The sequence below is a fragment of the Poeciliopsis prolifica genome, unplaced genomic scaffold, assembly GCF_027474105.1.
Source record: "Poeciliopsis prolifica strain line A6 unplaced genomic scaffold, Auburn_PproV2 SCAFFOLD117, whole genome shotgun sequence".
Lineage (NCBI taxonomy): Eukaryota > Metazoa > Chordata > Actinopteri > Cyprinodontiformes > Poeciliidae > Poeciliopsis > Poeciliopsis prolifica.
This window is the reverse complement of record NW_026562492.1, coordinates 746,555-771,018: the sequence shown is the minus strand read 5'-3', so window position 1 is coordinate 771,018 and position 24,464 is coordinate 746,555. Positions and strand designations below refer to the sequence as shown.

The following is a 24,464-nucleotide window of genomic DNA, read 5'->3' as shown; positions in this document are numbered from 1 at the left end:
CAACTATGATGATTACAAGTAAACAAATCAAGTGAGTATGGTTACTTTCAGTTTGTGTCAACTTGTGTACATAATGTAAAATCATCAGGGTGTGGAAACCTTTGACCAGACACATGATTTAAAATGAGTGAATACAGTTGTTTGACAACAACAGCTTCACCCAACTATGAGCCATGAGTGAAAAGTTTCTGTGTATTCGTTCATATTCTTTGGAGTTACAAGCACATCTAATGAGCACAACTCTATATGTGGTTCCAGAGATGTAAAACTGTATCTGATTTCTCACTGGAGCTTTGCAACTGTTCATGTTTCCTAGCACCTCAACGGGTCTGGTGGAAAGACAAGAATCAAACTAGCAAAGGAAATCTGTTGGTAAATGTGGTAAACCAGATGCTTTTAATCTAAATATTTTAGGATTATCATTTTTTTTTTTTTTAAAACGGCAATTATAGAAGTTGATCTCTGCTAAAGAATTTCAATTAGAACATCAAAGAGACCTGGAGGCCTCCAGAACTGCACTTCTTCCAATCCTACTGCTTCAACAGAAAAAAACAAACATAACTAAACATACAGGGTCCGATGCCCCTATTGCTGTGTGAATAAGTGCTTGGTGAAGACACAGCAAGAGAAAAGGATCAGACAATAAAAATCTCAAAAATGCTTAAAATTGCTTTTAAATGTAGATAATATTTGTATATAGGTAGATAATGTTTGGCTGATTTGTGGAGGATAGCAATAGAATCTTTAAGTTCATTACAATCAGAAGGTCTTAGCTCACGAGCAAGATCAACAGAGAACCTGATATACATGCACTAAAAGTAGACGAAAAGAAAACAGGTAAAATTTTGAAAAATAAGTTTGAGATTAGATCCAAATTTGTTTGCCCAAAACCACATCAAACGTCACCAAGGTTGGACCGAATGCTGTTTTCAATTTCTCTCTTAAAAAAGAAAAGGCAAACCATCATTATTGCACATGAGCAAAAACAGTAATCCTATTACAGCACTGTTCAAATCACTCCCCTCTTACTCCCCCCTGAAACACGTCAAACATTCAACTTGGTGATGGATGACACATTTCATTACCAGAAACCATAAATTGGGAAAAACAAACTAAACAATGAGCAGAAACACTGATGTGGATCAGAGGACAGATGAGACAGCCAGCAGAGATTAACATTGTGCTATTACATACAGTAAATGCTGACATAAGTACTTTTCCTTACACTTGAAGAAAAAATTTATTAAAAATAAAAGCAGGTATTTCTGCTTGAGGCATTGTTAAAAGTTAGCCTGTGGTATCCATTCAGGCTTGACCTTATAAAATCCAAATCAGTGGAAAAATGGAGAAAACCTTCAGAGTTTAAAAAAATTAAGATGTTACCCTGCAGTTCATGTAGTTTCAGAGGTTGCAGCTACATTAAAACTGCACTGAGTGATGTGCAACATCTGGGGGAGAAAAGATTATTTCTCTGAACTTCGCTCCGTCTGTAGGCTTTTTCTAGTTTTCTTTTTTGTTTTAAATGTTCTGCCCCCTCATTATTGGTGTTAGGTGGCAGTGTCCAGATCCAATAATGTGGCAATGTGATCCAGTAAAAACACTGGAGCTGCATTGAGGCTGTTTGGGAGAGTCACTCTGGAGGAGGCTGACAGCCTGCAGCATGATCACTGATAGGGCTCTGGATGAGCGCATCCTCACACTGGTCCATTGATAGACACTTCTTGGGTCTGTGATGAGTCCTCTCTAGTAAGAGAAGATGTCACAGTCAGTTAGAGCACTCAAATGATCCAACTTCATTTGGCTGCACGAACACTTACTTCTCATTAGTCTGTGTGTTTACAGATGAGTCTGCAGCTTGCTTCTGTGAAGGTGGAACCTTATCTGACAGAGAGAGCTTCTCCAGGGACACTGGACACTCCTCACTGCAGAAAGAAAATTGTAATTGTGGTGGTGGGATTTACTGCTATTTACAAGTCAACTGTGTTAGAAATACAAAAAAGTTAATTATATAGAATGTCAAATATTGTTTTTCTTTTTTGTACTGAAAACTGTTGATCTGAGGATAACAACTGTGAATATGATCACTAGAGGAAATCCTTACATCCCCATTAATGATTATTCTTTGAAGGAATGTGAGTAATTACAATAAAAATCCATTGATATTACAAATTCAATCAATCAATCAATCAATCAAAGTGAGAACTAAGTGAGAACAAATTCTCACTTAGCCACACAAAACAGGTCACCTGCCAAACAATAGGTCTGTCACATGACATTTAAACTTAAATTCAAATTCAAAAATGTTTTACTGACAACAAAGTAGGCAGTGTATATAAGCCTGGTGGGCCACCAGGCTTTACTTGCCCTAAGCAATGCTTTTATTATTTTTTTTAATTAAAAAAAAAAAAGCAGCACTGTACTATGAATCACAAATATAGTCACGGGTTTAGAGGTGCGCGTTAAGCATGCAATGACAATGATATATCTTTGTGAACGAAGTATTATGTGCGGTGTGTGCATTTACATCTCAACAAGCTCACTAAAAGTTTAAGGATGTGCTCACCAGTTAGATGGTGCATTAGTGGACCTGTAGTGAAAGAACTTTCATGCTCAGCTTACAGAGATAGCATAGTTACTTTGAAAATTATTGATTACTGATTACTCCTTGAAAAAGTAATTTAGTTTGATTACTGACTCCTTGATTTGGAAAGTAAATAAGTTACAACTTATTTACTTTCCAAATCAAGTAACTTTTTTAGTTACTTTCAGCAGCTGCTAACAATGCTTCACCACCTGTGAAAATGACATTGATCTTTCCCAATACAAGTTGCAAGTTAATTGCAAGTTATTTTATAATGGTAACAACAACAATGTTAAACTCATAAAGTTGAACGAAAAAGGATATTTAAAATGTGTGTTTTTGTGTGGTCCACTGTTGTCAGAAAAACTCTAAGAAGGAATTTAAAGTCCCTATCCCTGCCCCCTGTCTCCAGGTTGTGCGTCATGGCCCTGTGCTTGGTGTCACAGTGCAGTGCACAGAGCTCCTCCAGCGGCTCCACAATTCAGGTGTCCCACTACGCAGATTCGGGACATTTATCTTAATATTAATGATTATAATGGCGTTTAGTTGCACAACTTTATGGACTCGTTCATCGTGGCTGTTTTCATGTTTATTGCGCTGTTCATAATTAGTCTCGAGGATTGCAATTTTCTAAATAGTGCGACATCAGTCACAGCTATATTAACTTGACATTAACACAGCGGGATGGATCATCTGGGAAATGATGGACAGGGAGAGAATGACTAAAACTACTTTAATGACGGACGAATTCGGGGATTTATTATGAGTCTGCGTATTTCCAAGCCCAAATGAGCAACTTCACGTTCAAAAACGAGCCCAAAAAGGTGCAACCCGCGACTCATTAAATTTGCAAGCGACTTTAAAAAAAAAAGAAAAAAAAAGACTGTTACGACTGGCGTCGTAATTATGCAAATCTGAGTGTGCAGGTGCCTGCCTCTGATTGGTTGACGGAAGACGACGGACGTCCTATTGGTGGTCTCCCGGAGGTGACGGATATAAAAGCAGAAGACGCGCACTTCCTGTGATCCATCCTCAGCTCATCTCAACCGGCCGCACTCTCTGTTTGCTTGTTTGTAAAATCATGTAAAGTGCTGGAGTTCGTAGGAGTGAGCTGCCGTTTATGTTTACATTAGTTTTCTCCTGTTTTATTAGTTAGGGAAGTAAGTTTTTGTTGTTTGGTTTCTTTATTTTTGATTAGGTAAGTTGGTTAACATTTAGATAGTTTCTTTTGTTTGTTGTTTTCGGCATTTAGCTCACTCTGAAGACATATGCTCCTCTAGCTGTAATATTTCAGTCTACAAAAAATAAATCTTTTTACAATAAAAAAACGGTATAAAATGTTTTAACTTTGTTTGTGTTGGTCGCTCGAGATCTGAAGAGGATGGATCACTCGTGTTATGACCTGGACACCTAGACGGGTCGTAACATAAATTGGGGGCTCGTCCGTTCAAATTCCTCCCAAAATTTTAATTTTGGTGTTCTTCTCTCGTTCTGTTTGGTAAGTGTTCATTGTTCTGATTGGCAGTTTTATTTTATGCACAGGGAAAATAATGGAGAAGAAATTTTCTCTTGATGATTTTGTGAGTTCACCTTCTTGGGTAAAAGTGGAAAAATGCAGAAAAGCGGATCTGCTTATTGTGGCTGACCATTATGATGTTGAGGTGTCTTGCAGTGATCGAAAAGCGGAACTGAAGGAAACACTGTGTGAAAAATTGGTGGAAAAAGGTGTGTTGCAAATGACTGCAATGACGGAAGTCGGAGATGGCGCACTTGGAGCGGTTGTTGGCGCAGCACTGGCTGATGTGCCTGCTGCAGTCTCAGGAATCAGCAAAGACTCTAAATCTCTTGAAGGTATGTTGTCAGAGGATCTGCGTCTCACACTCCATATCAGGGAGGTGGAGAATCGCAACAAGCAGCTGGAAGTGGAAGCCATGCATCTTCAAATCAGAGCTCTTGAGCTCCAAAATGGTTCACCTTCACCAAAACCACCAAGCACAGATTCTTCTGCTTCAGTCACTTTTGACATCAGTAAGCACATCACATTGGTTCCGCCATTTCGTGAGTCTGAAGTCGACTCTTATTTTGGCGCATTTGAGCGCATAGCCGCTGCTCTGAGTTGGCCGAAGGAATTTTGGTCTCTCTTACTTCAGTGTAAGCTTCTTGGAAAAGCCCAAGAAGTGTGTTCAAGCTTGTCTATTGAACAGAGTTTAGATTATGAGACTCTTAAGAAAATTGTGTTGCAAGCTTACGAACTTGTCCCTGAAGCATATCGTCAGAAATTTAGAAATCTTAATAATACTGCTAATCAGACATTCGTTGAGTTTGCGCGAATGAAGAATAATTTGTTTTATAAGTGGTGTTATTTGTGTAAAGTCAAAACTATTGATGATTTAAAATCGTTAATTTTGTTGGAAGAATTTAAAAATTGTCTGCCTGAAAAGATTGTAACTTATTTAAATGAACAGAAAGCGTCATCTTTAACAAATGCTGCATTTTTGGCTGACGAGTTTATTTTGACTCATAAAAATGTGTTTTCTTCACAGAATTCGTTTCAGGATAATTTATCCGAACGAAAAAATGCATATTTAAGATCAGGGAGTCGAAATGTGCCATCAGTTGCTTTAAAAGCAAACAATCGGGATTGCTTTTATTGTCACGCACCTGGACATTTAATTGCTGCGTGCCCAGTCTTAAAGAAAAAAGAAGCTAAAAGCATAGACGCTCCTGCAGATGTGGCATTACTAGTTCAATCCCCAGCCGAATGACACGGCGATATTCAACAAAAGTCTAAAGTTGATGTTGATCCAGTTTTGCCATTTATTTCGCGGGATTTTGTTTCTTTGACGGGTGAGGAAGGATAAAGTCTAAATCACAATGCTTATCACTCTTTTTTGTTGTAATCTGTGCTGCCTTTATCTAAGCAAACATATTGTGGTTCAGATATTTTTGTCTGAGGAATAAAAATGAGTAACCAAAGCCTTTTGTATATGGTGCACCCGTGTTCACCATTAGTTTCGGGATGCGTAAGTAGCTGTGCGTCCGTGGTTACCAATCGAAGGAGTTTCCTTAATTCCTGGTAATCACTTGCTTGGCGGAAAAGTGTTTCCTCCATAAGTTGTTGTCCCAGTTTTGTTTACCCTTGTTGCCGAATTGGTTGTTTCGGATGTGTTTCTTACGTGCGCATTTGCGCGCGCAAGCTCGTAAAATGGGTGAAATCGTTTTGTCTGGGTCATTTGTGGCTACATTAGATGAAACTGGCTTTGTTTAGAATGACTGTAACAATGTCGTACTGTGATGTCTCGAATTATTCCTGTAGATATAATTGAGTTTGAACATTAGGGAGCTGTTTGTCAAAGTGCAGAATGGTCAGTTATTATTCTGTTTCAAATAAGAGTGAATTTAAAGCCCTGGTGATATATTTTGATAAACTGTGTGCTGATTAAGTCTTGGTCACCAAACTCGTGTTATTTGTATAGATGGAGGATAAAAAAAAAAATAAAAAAAAGTATCCTATTGCGCAAACGGAAAAAAAAAAATCTGAGTTGACTTTTTGGGAATGTGTGGGTTTTTTTTTAATCGCGGGTTTTGTAAAAAAAATTTCAGATGTGGTTAGTCCATTGACTGAACTTGTCAGTTTTTTAAGATCTTTTATTTAGTCTTCATCTTGTAAAGTTGCGTGAGTCCAAAAGCATTGTTATGCAGTGCACCAGTGCTAGCTGCGCCAAATTTTGAGCGTCCCTTTAAACTCGAAGTTGATGCAAGTTTGTGTGGCGTTGGAGTAGTACTTATGCAAAAAGATGAACAAGAGAGAGAGCATCCTGTTTGCTACTTTTCCAAGAAGTTTAATAAACAGCTTCATTACAGCACAATTGAAAAGGAAGCTCTTGCTTTGTTACTTGCGTTACAGAACTTCGAAGTTTATATTGGTTCTAGTGCGCAACCTCTTCAAGTGTTTACCGATCACAACCCGCTAGTTTTGTCTCCCAAATGCGAAATTCCAACCGTCGACTGATGCGCTGGTCTCTGCTGCTGCAAGATTTTAACTTGCGGATCTACAAAAAAAGGGTAAGGATAATAGTTTTAAGTTATTTGAATTAAACACTTAGGGGTGTGTTTAATTCTTATGAAAGGGGGTGTTACAAATGGCGTCGTAATTATGCAAATCTGAGTGTGCAGGTGCCTGCCTCTGATTGGTTGACGGAAGACGACGGACGTCCTATTGGTGGTCTCCCGGAGGTGACGGATATAAAAGCAGAAGACGCGCACTTCCTGTGATCCATCCTCAGCTCATCTCGACCGGCCGCACTCTCTGTTTGCTTGTTTGTAAAATCATGTAAAGTGCTGGAGTTCGTAGGAGTGAGCTGCCGTTTATGTTTACATTAGTTTTCTCCTGTTTTATTAGTTAGGGAGGTAAGTTTTTGTTGTTTGGTTTCTTTATTTTTGATTAGGTAAGTTGGTTAACATTTAGATAGTTTCTTTTGTTTGTTGTTTTCGGCATTTAGCTCACTCTGAAGACATATGCTCCTCTAGCTGTAATATTTCAGTCTACAAAAAATACATCTTTTTACAATAAAAAAACGTTATAAAATGTTTAACTTTGTTTGTGTTGGTCGCTCGAGATCTGAAGAGGATGGATCACTCGTGTTATGACCTGGACCCCTAGACGGGTCGTAACAAAGACCAAAGCCGCTTATGATAATCGGCCTTGGCGACAGAAACTCAAAATAGTTCCTGTTTTTCCACCAACGAAATGTGCCTCTCCCTCAGTTGCTTACATTTATCTCGCTGCTGATACAGTCGCATAGACATTGGTCACTTGACAAGTTAGCAACGCAATGTGATTTTGAAAAGTAACTGTGGTCTGACTACTTGATTTGAAATAGCAATGCGTTATATTTATCATCACTCAACGCGTAATAAAAAAATTCCCTTCTAACCAAGGTTGGTTCTTATCCTCTGAGCTCGGGTCCTCTACCAGAGCCCTGGGAGCTTGAGGGTCTTATGCAGTATCTTGCACCCTGCTGTGATGTGCTGGACTGTCTCAGGGGCCTCCTTGCACAACCTACACCTTGGGTCTTGTCTGGTGTGGTAGATTTGGGCCTCTATTGCTCTGGTGTTTAGGGCCTGTCCTGGGCGTCCAGGATGAGGGCCCCTGTGCTGTCCTTGAGTCCAGCTTTTTCCAGCCATTGGTAGGATTTACTGATATCAGCTACTTGGGTTATTTGCTGGTGGTACATCCCATGTAGGGGCTTGTCCTCCCATGATGGTACCTCTCGCCCCTCAACCTCCGTTCCCTGTTGTCTGAGACATTCACTGAGCACATTGTGTGTTGAGGCTTTGTCCCTGATGTATCTATGAATCTTAGATGGTTCTCACACTCACTAGTCCTCTGCCTCCTTCCTTGCGTCTCGTGTACAGTCCTCAGGGTGCTGAATTTGGGGTGGAACCCTCCATGCATTGTTAGTAGTTTTCGAGTCTTAATATCTGTGGCTTTTATCTCCTCCTTTGGCCAGCTAATTATTCCTTCAGGGTATCTGATTACTGGCAAGGCACAGCTGTTTATCGCACGGATCTTGTTCTTGCCATTGCGCTGGCTTCTCAGGACTTGCCTTATTCGTTGGAGGCATTCAGTTGTGGCTCACTGGGTAGCTCATTAGATAAGTCATCAGTCTTTCACCTTGTTTGGCCGGGCTCAGACGTCGCCCGGCCAAACAAGGTCTGCGTCAGGTGCTTAACTACAAGTCCCCACCCAATGAATGAGCATGGAACTCAGTGATGGAAGAGCAACCATGAGACCCAATTTTAGAGGCGAAAATCAGAGTCAACTATCAGAGCTGCAATAAAAAGACCAATACCCAGAAAGTAAAGCACTCGAAATTGCCAAACCGCCTAAAGAGATACACAAGGGAGAATGAAGGATTAACCAGTAGGTCAGGTGTGAAATACCAACACCAACAGGACTCTGAGAGCCTTCATTGCAACCCTTGAAGCCAACTACAAACCACTTCTACAAGTATATACATAAATAAAGGGAACACATAACACAATATAACTTCATTTAAATCAAACTTTTGTGAAATCAAACTGTCCACTTAGGAAGCATATTAAATGAGTTGCAGTTCACGGCTCCACGCAACTATGAAGATTGTTATCAGGAAAACTCATTCCAAAAAGCTCTGCCAACCAAAAAAGTTTCTGTGGTGCTTATTAAAAACTCAATAGTCATGAAATGGAACAGTTACTGAAGCCACATAAATTAAATCTCCTGTTGTCTCTCTGTATCCAACAGAGAAATGCACAGTGCTGCGAATTTAGCTCCTCATTCACGACCGGTCCAATGATGTCAGGCCTTGAAAAGAATTTAATTTAGGGGCCCCTCTTGCTGCTAAGAAGATCAGCACCACTAAATAGTGGCTCAACATAGATTTAGTAAAAACTGGGAAGGGGCTAATTTAATTGGTCAACTTTAAAAGGGATCTGTGATAATTGTAGTTTATTGCAGTACTATGAAGACTGTTATTTGAAGTTTTCCAAAGTAAACTTGCCAACTCCTTAAAATCTTCCATTGAAATGTTAAACAATTTAAAATTGTTGAATTTATCTATGCTGAAGCCATAAAATCAAATTAATACATATATCACTACATCTGTGGTTTGTAATAAAATGTTAGCATTTATGGGCCTGGGGAGGCTTAAGCAGCTGCTTAGTTCGTTTATAGCACAGAGTAGTTCTAAACGTGATTAGCATTAGAGTGCAAATAATTTGTCTTTACTTAAAAGTAAAGACAAATGTTGTTTCTAAGATTCTATTGCTGTGGGTTTAGGAATTGTCAATAATGTCTTCCAGTAACATAATTATCCAGCACTATTTTTATAGTTCCTGTCAACTTAACATTTTTTAACAAAAAAGCATGGTGGACCACTTCGTTGCCCTGACCACTGCGCTTAAGTTTTTTGGAGGGAAACCCTGCCAAAGGGAATCAGTTATAACAGTCATGAAAGATTATAAAAACAGAGGGCAATGCTTTCTTCAAACACTGAAGTAAGCAAACTTCAACACAGAAGATAATTTGATGAACAGGGTGTTAAAGAAAAGTAACTTGAGTCTTGAAAATGTGCCACAAGGCTCAACAAGAGGGGGATTTGGTTAGGACACTGTCTGACATGGGGGGCACTGCTGAGCACCGACTATGGAGGACGTGTTTTGGTGGTGTGCCGATGGACTATGTGTTTTAATGTACATTTTTGCACTTCATTACAAAAAAGTATGTAATGAATGAAAATACGTATCTGATGTGCAACTTGTAAGTACCGCGGTTAAACATGAGGAAAAACGACAAGGCCACTCGCAGCAAGGCTGACCATGAGTCTCCTGCTGAACCAGATGGTAATAGTATACTGCTAACCAAGATGCAGGAGATGCTGAACGACTCACGCACTGATCTCATCAACAGATTTGAGTACATTGTTTCGAATGTTGTTAAGAGGGAGATCTCAGCTTTGACACCGCTAGAAGCTAAAATCGCCTCATTTGGGACTGCTATACATGATTTGGAGCGGACGGCTAACGATCATGACGAGAGGCTAGCTATCCTGGAGGGCTCGGTTAACTCATTGAATATATTGGTGAACACGCTGTCCAAGAAATGTAAAGACTTGGAGGGCCACTCCAGACTAAATAATATCCGCCTTGTGGATGTACCAGAGAGATCCGAAGGTCAACAGACAATGAAGTTTGTATCAACGCTGCTTCAGGATCTGCTCGGCCTTGATGCTAAGCCTGCTCTTGACCGGGCTCATTGCACATTGCAGGCCAAGCCAGCAAAAACGGACCCACCGAGCCCGTTCTTTGTCTGTGTCACCCTGTTTCAAGAACGGAATGAGATTCTACGGAGGGCTCATGAGTCGTCTCCCCTACTCTATGAAGTAGGGGAGACGCACATTGTTTACTAAAGTGAAAAGGGAACTCCACTCTTGCCGAATCAAGTTCGAGCTTCTTTTTCCTGTAATATTACGGATCACTCTTCCCAATGGGCAAATTTGCAAGTTCGAGGACCCAGCCCTTGCTGCAGACTTTGTTGAGAAACACATTAAAAATGTGGTTGATCCAACGACAGTTTAATTCCGGAGGTACTGCTACCTCGTGATGTAATAACATTCTGTATAGGAACTATAATACTCTGTATAATACAATTATTTTTGTTACATTATTGCTCTCAACAAAACTTTGTGAATACACTGTGGATAGGCCTGTCGCGATAAACGATAAGTCAATTAATCGAACGATAAGTTAAAACTATCGACCTCATTTCAATTATCGGCTATATCGTTTCTTCCTGCCTTTTTCTCTTACTGTTGATGACACTGAATGAAAAAAGGCTCAACTCCGGTGCTCTCCACTGACCCTCCCTTCCATATTTCCTCAGTGTAATGCCCAGTGCGCGCTGCACGATCTTATGTCGCGGATTGTCGGCCCATTATCAAATCCTGAGACACATTAGCCGACAGAAATCCTCGCTATAACGGTTCGGTTGAAACCGTGTTGTGTCCAACAGTAGACACAAAATAATAAGTCCAGTTCACTAATTTTGAAACCAGGCATTAATCAATTCCTTACTACAATCTACCTGCAATGCATGTAGCTAGTGTCAGTCTGACTGAATGAAAATCATTATAACCTATTTATGTCACGTTAAAGAAGAACAGCTGAAAAGTTACCGGGTATCTGGTAGAAATTTCGCTCCAACTCCTCCCCTAGTTATTTATATTTTCTTTGCACGAACTGTTGAATAAACATTCATGTTGTTTCGGACTTCGGGTTGCGCCGTGTCAGCTGTTCGAGATTCCCTCAGTGTTTCCCCTCAGAAAGCAGGAGGGGAATCCGCGCTTTCTGATTGGCTACCGGTCACATTCAACAGGCTGCGTCACTCTCCCAGTCTGGATAAATCCTTGATTTAGATAGAAGCGGCCACAACGACCTACCGTAACACACAAGTGACAATCTCAGATCGAATAATGTTTGTAAGATTGTCGTTCGGAGTAAAAAAACCCGGTAGTTTAAACTATTGCATCAGGCAGTCGGATTCCTCTCTATTTAAATCTAATGATTACTAAAGGTCAAGATAATATACAGACTTCATAATATGCACTCTTTTGGTTGAATGCAGTGTTTATTTCCACTTTGGCTTTATGTTGTTATTCAAGTACATTTATTGTTAATGGAGACTAAGAATATATTTCATTTTTGGTTTTGGTTGTTTTATTTATTTTGTGTATCAGTCCCAGTGTTAAGTGTCTTTTGAAAGTAAAGTGTTTCTATCTTTGGCAGAAATCGCATGTATTATTACGTAATTTCCATTAAATCAATGTAAAAAGGTCTTCAAACAATATTATCGTTTAACGCAATAATTTTTGAGACAATATATCGCCCAGCAAAATCTGTTATCGTGTCATCGTAACTGTGGATATAATTTCTATTTTGGAAACTTATTTTTATTTTATTTTATTTTTTTCTTTTGGCTCTTACTGAAACAAACCAATGGGTTTTTGTGTGTCCGATTGCACATGAGCTCTTCATGCTTAAAATATATTATAACCTGCTGTTCTACAAATGGTGCATTTTCTACATATCGTTATAGTTACATTTCCAAGAGAGTACATGCGTAGTTGAGACAACTTTCCTTTTTAGTTTCTAGTAGGGTAAATGCTGTTTTTATTTTATTTTTTTTTTGTGGGGTGGGAGGTTGCGCATCCCATTTGGCGAATGGGTTGGTTCATAGTTCAGGTTAAACTGGGGTGTTTGTTACTTTGTTCTTTTTGTCTGTGTTTGTCTCTTTTTTTCCAGGTGACGAGGGTGATTCTTGTATATTTTGTTGTTTTACTCTCACCTACTCTGACAGCGGTAGGACAAGAAATCCATTTCACCAGCTTTAACTGCAGGGGGCTCAACAATCCTGTAAAGCGTAGTAAGGCACTACATCATATACAAATAGCTTTCCTTCAAGAGACACCTTAAGAACGTGGACCACATGAAGCTGAAGCGCAGCTGGGTTAGTCAAGTTTATCATTCCTCCTTTAACACAAAATGTAGAGGAGTAGCTATTCTTCTCAGTAAATCTGCCCCTTATAGAAGGCCTTTGACAGGATAGAATGGCAATATATATTTAATGTTATGGAACGCTTTGGCATAGGAGGGAAATTTCTTAGCTGGGTAAAACTTATTTATTCTAACCCACAAGCTGAAATTTTAACCAACGGTCTAACTTCATCTCCCTTTAAATTGAAACGTGGAACAAGGCAGGGCTGCCCCCTTTCTCCTCTATTGTTCACATTTGCCATCGAACCTTTAGCAATGGCAATTTGCAAACACTATAAAATAACCGGTATAAGATTAGGGAGCTTAGAACACCGTGTGGCCTTGTATGCAGACGACATAATCTTGTTTTGCTCTAAGCTGGGTAACACTGTGCCCGCAATAAATGATTTAATTAAGTCTTTTGGAATTTTTTCAGGATATAAGGTAAATGATGCTAAATCTGAAATACTGTACCTATCAGAAAAAGAACGTCTCAATCCCCCAATTTCAACTCCATATGTAGCGTCTAAACAAGGATTTACCTATCTAGGTGTTAAAGTTACCCCCACAATACAGGATATCATTCCAACTAATTATAATCGCCTTACAGAATCAGTTATGCAATTAATAGAAAGATGGTCCAGACTACCCGTTTCTTTAATAGGCCGCGTCAATATCATAAAAATGACAATATTGCCAAAGTTTTTATATGTTTTCCAATCAGTTCCACTTTCCCCTCCCCTCTCCTTTTTTAAGGAGATAAATAAAACTTTTTCCAACTTCATCTGGAACGGTAAGCGTCCTAGAGTGAGGCTGTCCCTTTTATATCTACCTTATGACAGGGGTGGTTTACAATTGCCAAATTTATTATGGTATTTCTGGGCAGCCCAGATCAGGGCAGCTATGTTTTACTTTATATCCAAAGAGCCCCCAGTGTGGGTTACAATGGAGTCCCAGCATATCTCTATTCCTATAAACTTATACTTGTACTCATCAGACAGAAAAAAACTTATTAAACAAACAAAAAACCCTTTTCTGAAAAATACAATGCTGGTCTGGCAAAAGGTACCTGATTATTTGGGAGTAAAGCAACAGCTATCCCAGTTCTCACCCATCTTTGGAAACAGGGACTTTGGTCCAGGTAGAACTGACCCGGGTTTTAAACTCTGGTCTGCTAAGGGGTTAGCTAAGGTATCTGATCTTTTTATAGGAAGAGTATTTATGTCATTCGAAGAACTTAAAAACAAACATGACATTCCTACTAAACATTTCTATAAATATCTTCAAGGTCGGAATTTCATTTTATCCAAGCAACAAAATAATCTTGATCTGCCCTCTTTGTCTTCACTAGAAGACATTATTGATATTATATATATATTAACCCAATTAAGTTTGCATTTTAAAGGTACACTATTAATTATATAACTATTGCATTGCCTTTACATTGTACCTCATGTTAAAGCATAAATTACATTTTTGAACAAAAAAACAAACAAGAAAAAAAAAGGACACTGTGACATAATTGGATTAATAAGAAAGTATGTTCGAGAAAGGTGTGAAGAATTTCAGTTCAAAGGCGCAAACCTTTTGAGGTCAGCTGTCTGGTTGGTAGAGTCCATTTCTGAGGAGACTTCTTCAGGAAGAACATCAGTGTTTTTGTCCCCTCTTTCACTTTCAAATATCCTGAGGGAACAGCTGTCTGAAGCCACAACTGGAGCGGTTTGTGTATCTCCTGGTTTAGAAGGACCTGAAGAGGCACCAAAATCTGCAGACACACACAATAAAAGGAGTAATTTATTACAAAAACAAAAGAACCTGGACATGCTCTAACTCATACAGGTCCGTCGATTACCTATCAACATAACAAACTGTGCTGGTACATTATGGTGAATTTGATAAATTTGAATCTTTTGATAAATTTTAATCTTTTAAAGAAGTTGGTTCAGTGATTTAGCTTAAAATGACATTTGTTATATTATATATTTATAGATGCGTGCACACGTGCACAGACGTGTATGCATACATATGTAGCTGGGGCATCTTGTCCCCAGAAGTGTGTTGCTGCGCACTCTTCCCATTCCCCAAATTGTTTTCAGATTTAAGAGCATGTAGATTGCCGAGGAGATCAGATCTCAGACTGATTACTCTCGCAAAGGTATGTTTAACAATGATCTTGAGAGGTGGTTTAGAATTATTTCTAAATCCTCCACTTGATTTTTTTTTAGGGAAACATCTTTTAGAGGGAGTGACATACCAAGCGTCCTTTGACTGATTTCACTTTAGAGGAGGTAAAGGCCGCTTCTTATTATTGTCTGGCTACTTAAGGTCTAACCTTACCTCTTTTGAGTGTAGGTTGGCCTGCTACTGTTTCAGTTTTAAATTTTATCTCAGTTTCTCTTGCTTATTCAGTTTCAGATTAGAATTTCTTTTTGGTAGTTATTGATTCAAAGTATTTTTGAATCAATAACTTGATTCCCCCCCAATCAGTCGCTCCGGAGTATAAGTCGTACCCCCAGCTAAACTATAAAAAAAACTGCGACTTACAGACCGGAAAACACGGTAACTAAAAAATTTTACATGTGATGTAACTTAGTTACTTTCCAAATGCCCCCCTGCCCCCATCACTTTAATGTCACAGGAAGAGGAGTTCTTATTGTCCCGTCCTCTGGCTCATTTTAAAAAGGACCCTGTGCTGCCCCTGGGTTCAAAGCTGTTATATTTAGCTTGAAGAGACTAATGGAAGGAAAGTTTTGTTTTCTTTGATGTATTCATAAGGGGTTTGTGTGAGTGTGTTTTGTTGGTAAGCACTTAGGCATATTTAGTTGTATTTGTGTTTTCCTTATTATTATATCATTCCTCCCCTTTGCATCAGCCGAAGAGCTGATGCAAAGGGCTAGATACACTGTTAGCGCGGAAATACTTTTTATGGAGTTGTTTTTGCAGAGAAATTGTTGGCACCAGAGAGGTCGTCCTGACCTGACTTTCTTGCTTGCAAAGCACAAAAGTTGGATCAAAACACGGGTTGGGAAGTAAGCTGTTTAGCTAGATAAGAACAACAATTGTGATTAATTGGCTTATTTGGCAGTTCTGATGTGGAGCAGATGTTCAGATCAAGAGGTCATTAGTGTTCCAGAGAAACTCCAACACACTCTCAATCAACGGGCAGCCAAGAATCTTGACACAAACCAACATAGTTATTTGGAATTGGTCAAATAACCAATTCCAAAGGACTTTAAAACTGGTGTTATGTTCTCTATCTTCCTGGTTTTAGTGAGCAGCAGCTTCTGGATCAGCTGCAGCTGGATGATTGATTTGTTGGACAGGCCTGTGAAGACGCTGTTACAATAATCAATGAGGCTAAAGATCCATGCGTCTTCCATGCGTTTGTATGGATGAGTTTCTCTAGATCTGGCTGAGACATTAGTCCTCTAATCCTGGAGATGTTCTTCAGGTGATAGAAGGCCGACTTTGTAACTGTCTTTAGGTGGCTCGCAAGGTTCAGGTCCGAGTCTATCACTACTCCCAGGTTTCGGGCCTGATCGCTAGTTTTTAGTTGTAATAACTGAAGCTGTGCATTGACTTTAGATTGTTCCTCTTTAGGTCCAAAAATAATGACTTCAGTTTATTTCTGTTCAGCTGGAGAAAGTTTTGGCACATCCACATATTTATCTGTTCTCAGCATTTATTCAGTGATTGGATGGGGTCAAAGGTCACCTGGTGACATCATAATGTAGAGCTGTGTGTCATCTGCATAGTTGTGGTAGCTAATATTATTTTCTGTTATAACCTGAGCTAGTGAGAGAATATATATATTGAATGAGCGGTGTCCTAGGATTGAACCGTGGGGTATCCCACAGGTGACCTTTGACCTCTTTGATGAGAAGTTTCCAATTGAAACAAAGAAATCCCTGCTCTTTATGTAAGATTCAAACCAGTCGAGCACCGAACCAGAGAGTCCAACCCAACTCTCCAGTCGATTCAGTAATATGTCAAAAGCTGCACTGAGGTCCAACAGAACCAGCACTGTGGTTCTCCCACAGTCCGTATTTATATGGATATCATTGAATACTTTGACTAGGGCAGTCTCCGTGCTACGGTGAGCACAAAAACCAGATTGGAAGTAGTCAAAGCAGTTGGTCATCATGAGGAAACTATTTAATTGTTTACACACAGTTGTTTCAATAACTTTGCTAATGAATGAGAGGTCAGAGGTTGGCCTGTAATTCTGCAGTAGTGATTTGTCCAGATTGTTCTTTTTTAACAGTTTTAACTGCTGTTTTCAAAGCCTGGGGGAAAACGCCTGATGTGAGTGATGAGTTACTATTTGGATCAGATCAGTAGCAATAACAGGCAGGACTTTCTTAAAGAAATGTGTGGGTTGGACATCCAGACAGTAGGAGCTTGAACTTAATTGACTTATAAATTCTTCTAGGGTTTTATAATTAAGTAGTTGAAAATGGGTAATTTTTCCTGTATTTGTTTAGTTTGGGTACAGCAATGGTTCTGGCTTTAGAGTCAATGTGCAGATTAATCCTCTGATTTTTTTTTAAATTTTCTCTGAAAAGAAGTTGGAAAACTTGTTACAGGCAGCATTAGAGTTCAGGTGGTAACATCATAGGAGGCTTTGTGAGCCTGTCAACTGTTGCAAATAAAGCTTGAGCATTGTTAATGTTCATTAACAAACATTAACAATGCTCAATGTTTAGGACACTGAATGGAGGAAATCAATGTAAGACAACATGCTATTGATACTTCACACACTACTGACAGCATTTGGGCTAACATCAGCATTTTAGCTCACATACTAATTTTAACATACTGAATAGTGTAAGTCCATGTTAGCCAACATTCTTCTGATTCTCCACACACTGCTGACTATACTTTAGCTAAGCTTAGCATTGATGTTAATTTTCAGCATCAGGATGCCGGGTTCCAACTGACGGGCACACTTTGGTAACCCCAAAGCAATGACATAGTTTGCTATGTCATTGCTAACTTGCAGGCTGCTAAGCTTTTCTTAGGCCATTGCAGCTCACTGTTAAGGTAGTGTTGTTGTTGTACTTCTAATGTATGTAACTGAATGTAAGACACTTCTGTTAGCTGCTCTGAGCTCATCCTGAATTGTTAGTGTTTTGGGAGTTTCACTCCATTTTACAGAGAAATAAAGGAAGAATCAATCTGACTCGAGTGAAAGGAGTTTGGCTGATGGTTAGTTTTGTAACAAAATACGACAGCGAGACCATTACATGAAGCGATTCCTTTACCGTTCAAAAGAATCCAATCACATCAACACTCAGCAGTTATTACTTAGCTTCCTCTGATCATATAAGTAGTCCTTTTTTGTAACCAAATAACGTAATACTTGTTTAATCAGTCCATAGCACCTTATTCCAAAATGAAGCTGGCTTGTCCAAATGTGCTTTTGCGTACCTCAAGCGACCTCTGATCATGGGAGAAAAGGCTACTCCCGCATCACTCTCCCATATAACTTCTTCTTGTGCAAAATGCGCTGAATTGTTGAACAATGCACAGTGACACAATACAAGATGATGTTGTAGATCTTTGGAGGTTGTCTATGGGGAGTCTTTGACAGTTCTCACCATTCTTCTTCTCTGCCTCTTGGTCTGCCACTTCTGTGCTTAACAAGAACTGTCCCTGTGGTCTACCATTTCCTTACCATGTTCCTCACAGTGGAAACTGACAGTGGAAATCTCTGAGATAAGTTTTTGTATCAATTTGCATTCAATTATGCTGAACAATCTTTGTTTTCAGACCATTTCAGAGTTGTTTTCAGGTCTCCATAATGCCACTCTTCAGAGGAGATTCAAACAGGAGAGCAACTTGCAATTCCTCAACTTAAGTATCTTTTTTTATGATTGGATACACCTCTCTATGAAGTTCAGAACTTAATGAGGTTACTAAACTATTTTCGTGTTTCAGTCAAGTATTGATAAGTAGTTAAGGGTATTAAAGTCCATAAAATAGTAAGGGTATCCACATTTTTGCACCTGCCAAATTTTGTTTTCATGCATATTGCACGTTTATTTTCGTCCAATAAACTTTATTTTAATACTGAAATATTACTGTGTACCTCAGTTATTGGATCAAACTGAGTGGTTATAAAACTATTTCATACAAATAAAAAAATAAAAATAAAATAAAAGCATAAAACAAAATTATATTGTTTTGCATTAGTAGTCTGATTACTTTGATCGATTACTTTGGTCCAGAAAGTTAAAAACTACAGACCAGTACAATAAATGTATGCATAAGTTTAAAATGTATTTTGTTTAATGTTACTTTTCTGGTTTTTTATAGAGTTCAACCTTCTTAGATTGTAAGTTTTAAGAGTTTGTTTACAGCTTGAATCTAAATTGTTTTTGTCTGAATCGATGTAATGGAACGGGTTGCTTCTGATCCCCTCCATTACAACAGGAGTAACATCATGTTCATGTCTGTTTTCATTATTTCCCTTTACAGGTAAAATTCTGACTAATAAGGTTTACAGCTATAATTAAGTTTATTATGTTTGTCTAAAGAGCAGGGAGCACTTGTGGTGTCTGCAATAACTTGAGTTTTCTTTAGAGCTATACTCACATTACCTTTCTGGCTAGCTGAGTCCTGTCCTACACTTCTTATTGCTGTGTTTGTAACCCAGGTTAAAATAGCCTTCATTTGAATTAACTAATTACTATTTCATAATAAATAATTATAAAATGCGAAAATAGGAAAGAATAAATAGGGCAAAATAGTTTCAAATAAATAAATAATAATAAAATAAAAGTTACAGACAGTGTGATTTATATTCATGTAATTTATTTTGTTTTATTTGAAACTGTGTGAAGTTCATTTATTTTGTCAGCAGTTAGAACGGTCAAGTGTAAGAAAAAAGTATCTTATTCTGAAGGGTCACATGGCTGTGTAGTCAAGGTGACTAGCCCCATCCCTGCGTTAGGGGAAGGGAGAGAGACAGACCGAGAGAGAGAGCGAGAGCGAGGGAGTGAAGAGTCTTGCTGAGCTAAGGGAGATCAAAGCGAACCGCCGATTAGCAAGGCTACGAACAGCTGAAAACTTTCTCCTCATTTTTGGAGGAGGAGTTTTTTAAGAGTGTTGTCTGTTGGACTTGGTGAGTGAAAGACTGTATTTTATTTCTGTGATAAATGTTATTTGTAAGTTAATCTATTGACCGAAACGGAAAAAAACGGAGCAACGTATTTCCGTTAGTATACGTTGGAAGCCGTTAATGTAACAAATGAGCGGAGTTGGCTAGTGTGTTGCTTTGCGCGACACACAGAAAAGTTAAAAGGGACTTTTGTGCTTGTGGTTATTAAACCAGGCCTTTTTATGAAGTTCTACTCAAGCCGGACCGGAAATTTCCGAGCCAAATTGCCGAATTGGACTACGATGGCGAGCCGTTGACCCAGGAACCCAGAAAAGCGGATCTAGAGAACCAGGATCAACCCTTCAAAATCACCACAAGGAAAGACTGATTGGAGCACAAGTTGTTCAGTAATTTACTGGATTATTATTATTGTGTTTTATTTTTTCTTTTTGAATTGTATTCACGCACAGTATTGGTGTGGATTGTACATTTTTTTTGTTGGGTAAAAATAGAAACCAGAGTTAGTTAAAATAGGAGATTAAAAATATATTTATATATCATAATCTCTTAAAATAAAACTAAACACCTAAAATAGATTTTAAAAGAATAAAATTAATTAGATTAACCTTCTTAGCTAGAACTAAATTAGAACTACAATTTAGGTTAAATAAACAGCATCTTTTAAAACGTAACATTAGGTTTAAAAGTTCAAATAGGGATTAATCTGGAAGAACAGGAAATTATTTTGAATTGATTTTGTGTTATTGTTTGTCAATTGTCTGTATTTATATTGTCTATTGTTCTTTTTTTTTTTTTCCTTTTTCAACTAATAATAAGCCGGCAGTTAAACTTACTTTCCCTTGTCTGTGGTCATTTATATAGTAGCTCAATTTCCACTCCAGCAGCCGAACCTAACACTGGTCCTATTATTGTTGTTTTAACTGTTAACACGTCGTGAGTGTTACATGTTGGTATAACCACAATGTTTTTGTGCAATGTTCAGCACTCAGTATGTGACAATGTATTGTTTAAAACTGTTTTTGAAATACCATTACAACACTGGAAACGAAAGGAGTAATGTGTCTGTTTTCATTATTCCCCTTTACAAGGGAGAAACACAAACACCCAAATATTTAGAAATAAAATAATTAAGATTAATTGGGGTGCCCAAACGTTTTCACATGACTGGGGCATCCATGCTTCTCCAGCATAAATGCATTACAATACTTAAACTTATAGCTATAGAGCAGGGATGGCCAACCCGCGGCTCGCAAGCCGCATGCGGCTCTTTGACCGGTTCCATGTGGCTCTTACATTCATATATTCGCATTCTGCCAGACGTGCAATAATGACGAGAAGTAGTCAAATGAACTGTCATTTATTGACAACAGCAGCACGCCATTACTGTTGGCCATAACCACGCCAAAACAACACAAACAAAAAACAGTCTTTGTTTCTCTAGCAGCTTTACTCTTTCCAGTCGTTCTGCTCTCACACAAACCTCTGCTCACCCCTCATTCTCACTCCCCCTTCCCCTCGCTCTCTCATCCATCCTGATGCATTCGTGGACAATGGGAAATCATACACTCTAATTTAAATCTCTAAACAGCGTAACATCCAGCAACATTTAGCACATACTGTAGGGTCGCTATAATATCCAAGTTTTGCTTTGCTTGAGTTCAATACGGTATTTTCGTCAAATGCGCATGTGCGCAGTTTTTCAGTAAGAGTGAAATCATTTGAGTAAACCTTTCGCGCTCAAAATGGCAGGGAAAAAATGTGCAGGAAAACGAAAATATGAAGATGAACACAGAACATTTTTGACAGAGTGGGAGAATTGATATTTTTTTGTTGAATGTAGTGGAAAGCCATTCTGCCTTATATGTCAGGTGTCCTTGTCGCATTTTAAGGCTTCAAACCTTCAGTGCCACTTCAGCTTATTCCATTAAATAACACATGTAATACACATAATATACGGAGCCCCCTAGGAGACATGGGGATTTTTTTTTTTTTTTGCGTGTCCTTGCAATACTTTTGCGTGCCATCGCAAGACGCTAAAGTACTGCGTTACCTCGCAAAAGTCTTGCGAGGTAACGCAAAAGAAAAAAAAAATTCCCATGTCCCCCAATAATAAATGGAAAAATGTATTGTAAATTGTTCTATTATTGTTTGTTTATTTGGTTAAACAGAGTTTGTTTGCATGAGAAAGTGCACAGTGTTCATTGTTGAAAATGTCTGGCCTGTGGTCTTTGCAGTATTAAAATAGTGTGTGAAAATAATAAATCTGGCTGAGCAAAAGTATGAGTATGAGGAAGGGATGGGTTGATGTTCATGTGTGCCCATGCATATGATGTGGCTCTTTGCGGTAACTTGGTAAAAAAGGTGGCTCTTGGTCTTTGTCTGGTTGGCCACCCCTGCTATAGAGTCTTAAAAATATAATCAAAAAATTTTTAATAATTATCAATTATTTGCAAATCTGATAAATCTAAATTAAGTTAATGGATCTAAAAGCATGATGTAATTAATGCTGAACACATTTACAACTGGTGTTCTGTCGGATCAGCATACACCGTCATATTGTCATTCACTTAGTGACGACTATATCAGTCAGACAAGTAAACGCTGTCATTATCTTATGATTTAATTTAATCAGCAACATAGAATCATAACGTAGATCATCATACATTTTGTTATTAACAACTGTATGACATTCTGACTCAGACCGTGAGACCGTCATCAAGCAACAGGGAGGCAAGTTTTACACTGGCGTGTGTTGTAATTGACTGCAGCTTTAGCAAGTCTCTGCTTTAAATAGACATATCAGCTGTAAACCCATCTTCTGCTCTGCCAAACATATGCTCAGTGCAGCAGAGACGCTAGCACAGGGGTGCCAAAACTTTTTAAGATCAAGATCTACTTTTTTCTCACCAACCAGTTGAGATCTACCAAGACACAAATATATAAAACTTGTGATTCGAACTCTATTGACTTATTTTAAATGTGAATATACATCAGTCATAGCAGAAATGTTAAAGTGATAGAAAACCTAATCCAGATTCTTCCTCAGTGAGATTCTGACACTGGGAGGATATTAATGGTTTTTTATAGTCAGAAGCTGGTTGTAAACCTGAGGCCAGCAGATATCAATCAGTCATGGTAGATATGAAATTTGGTTTGATACCTCAATATGAGAAATGTCAGACTGATAAGAACCAAAGTGCACTGTTAAGTTAAGCACATCTTCTGAAGTTGGGATATTTTTCCTCCATCAAGTTCCAGAGGAGTCATCTCAAGCCCATGGACTGGATTTTATTTCAATGTCGTTTATTAATGTCAGCTCCTCATTTTCAACAGTGGAGCTATGCAAATTTAAAAAATTGTCATTTTGGAAAATGACAATTTTTCCACTAAATAAGAAACAACATGTCATTAACTAGCATGTTTGATAGAGGAAAAGCCAGAAAAATTGCCTTTCAGACTCTGTGCTCAAAACAAAATGCCAGTGAGCACCAAACTATTTTTTTTTTGTATATATATTTTACACAATTTAATTTCATATAATTGGTGCGGTTGGAGCCAATTGTTTAAATACTTAATGAAATATATTTGTCCTATTTGATGTTTGTTGTGAATGGCATGTACTCGCAAATGAACAAGATAATTAGTCCAATTTTGTCATCTTTTGAACGTTCTGAAACTAAAGCTACTGTAATGCGTCACGCAAAGGTAAAATAACCAGAACAGAAGATCAACTCAGAACCATTCATACCTTCTTACTCTCTCCGTCATGTAAGCATGTCCGTTACCATGCCAAGTGCCTCCGAGCAGAGATTACGTTAAAAACATAACATTCAGTCTGTTACGATATGAGATTGTTTTTGCAGGCTTGATACTTATTTTGCGATTATTAGCGCTCCACTGAACACAGCACTGGCTGATGAGCTAATTTCAAACTCCTGCTCTGCTAGTTAGAGTCAGCCGCCTTTTGATTTTTTATTTAGGTAATGGGGCCAAAATGCACAGAACTGCGTAACATCGTAACATCTTGTTGAAATAATAATTACTGATATTATTATTTTTGTTGGGTCATTAATTCAAACACGTTTTGTTGATTTTTTTTGACAGTATAAATAAAATGTATTTTATATATATTATTTTCTAATACATTGACAAAGATTTTGGATCTAAGTGATTATTTTGATAAGCGGGTCAGAAGAGGGCATGCTGGTCTCAGCCCCTTGGTGGCGTTCAGTTCGTCACCTACTGCTGAGATCGACTCAAAAGCTTCCTGCAATCGACATATTGAGCACACCTGCACAAGCTTATTTAAAAAATATATTAATAATAAATATACAGTACAGACCAAAAGTTTGGACACACCTTCTCATTCAATGAGTTTCCTTTATTTTCATAAATATTGACCTTGTAGATTCACACTGAAAGCATTCACACTGAAAGCATGAATCAACACATGTGGAAATATGTACTAAAGTGTAAAACAACTGGAAATACGCCTTCAAAGTAGCAACCTTTTGCTGTGATCACTGCTTTGCACACACTCTGCATTCTCTTGATGAGCTTCAAGAGGTCGTCACCTGAAATTATTGTCACTTCACAGGTGTGAATAAGAAACAAAAGTGGACTTTCTTAATAAGTGGGCTTTCTTGCTTTATAAACAGTCATGAAAATAAAGGAAACCCATTGAAT

At 38.4% G+C, this 24,464-nt stretch overlaps 1 protein-coding gene and 1 long non-coding RNA gene across 4 annotated transcripts in view; one reads left to right on the top strand and one right to left on the bottom strand.

The window, feature by feature from the left end:
* Positions 1-367: 367 nt before the first annotated feature.
* The window catches only part of ppp6r2a (protein phosphatase 6, regulatory subunit 2a), a 59,141-nt gene continuing 35,044 nt past the window's right edge, over positions 368-24,464 (bottom strand). For all 3 annotated transcript variants that reach the window (XM_055024226.1, XM_055024228.1, XM_055024227.1), the window contains 3 exons: positions 14,240-14,420; positions 1,818-1,922; positions 368-1,743 (listed from right to left, as the gene is read on the bottom strand). In XM_055024226.1, coding sequence (XP_054880201.1) covers positions 1,695-1,743; positions 1,818-1,922; positions 14,240-14,420 — 335 coding nt within the window. In that variant the 3' untranslated portion in view covers positions 368-1,694. The remainder of the gene's footprint in view (positions 1,744-1,817; positions 1,923-14,239; positions 14,421-24,464) is intronic.
* Positions 19,049-20,828, top strand: LOC129354751 (uncharacterized). Its single transcript, XR_008605192.1, has 2 exons — positions 19,049-19,781; positions 19,992-20,828. It is a non-coding gene; the product is annotated as an uncharacterized LOC129354751 (long non-coding RNA).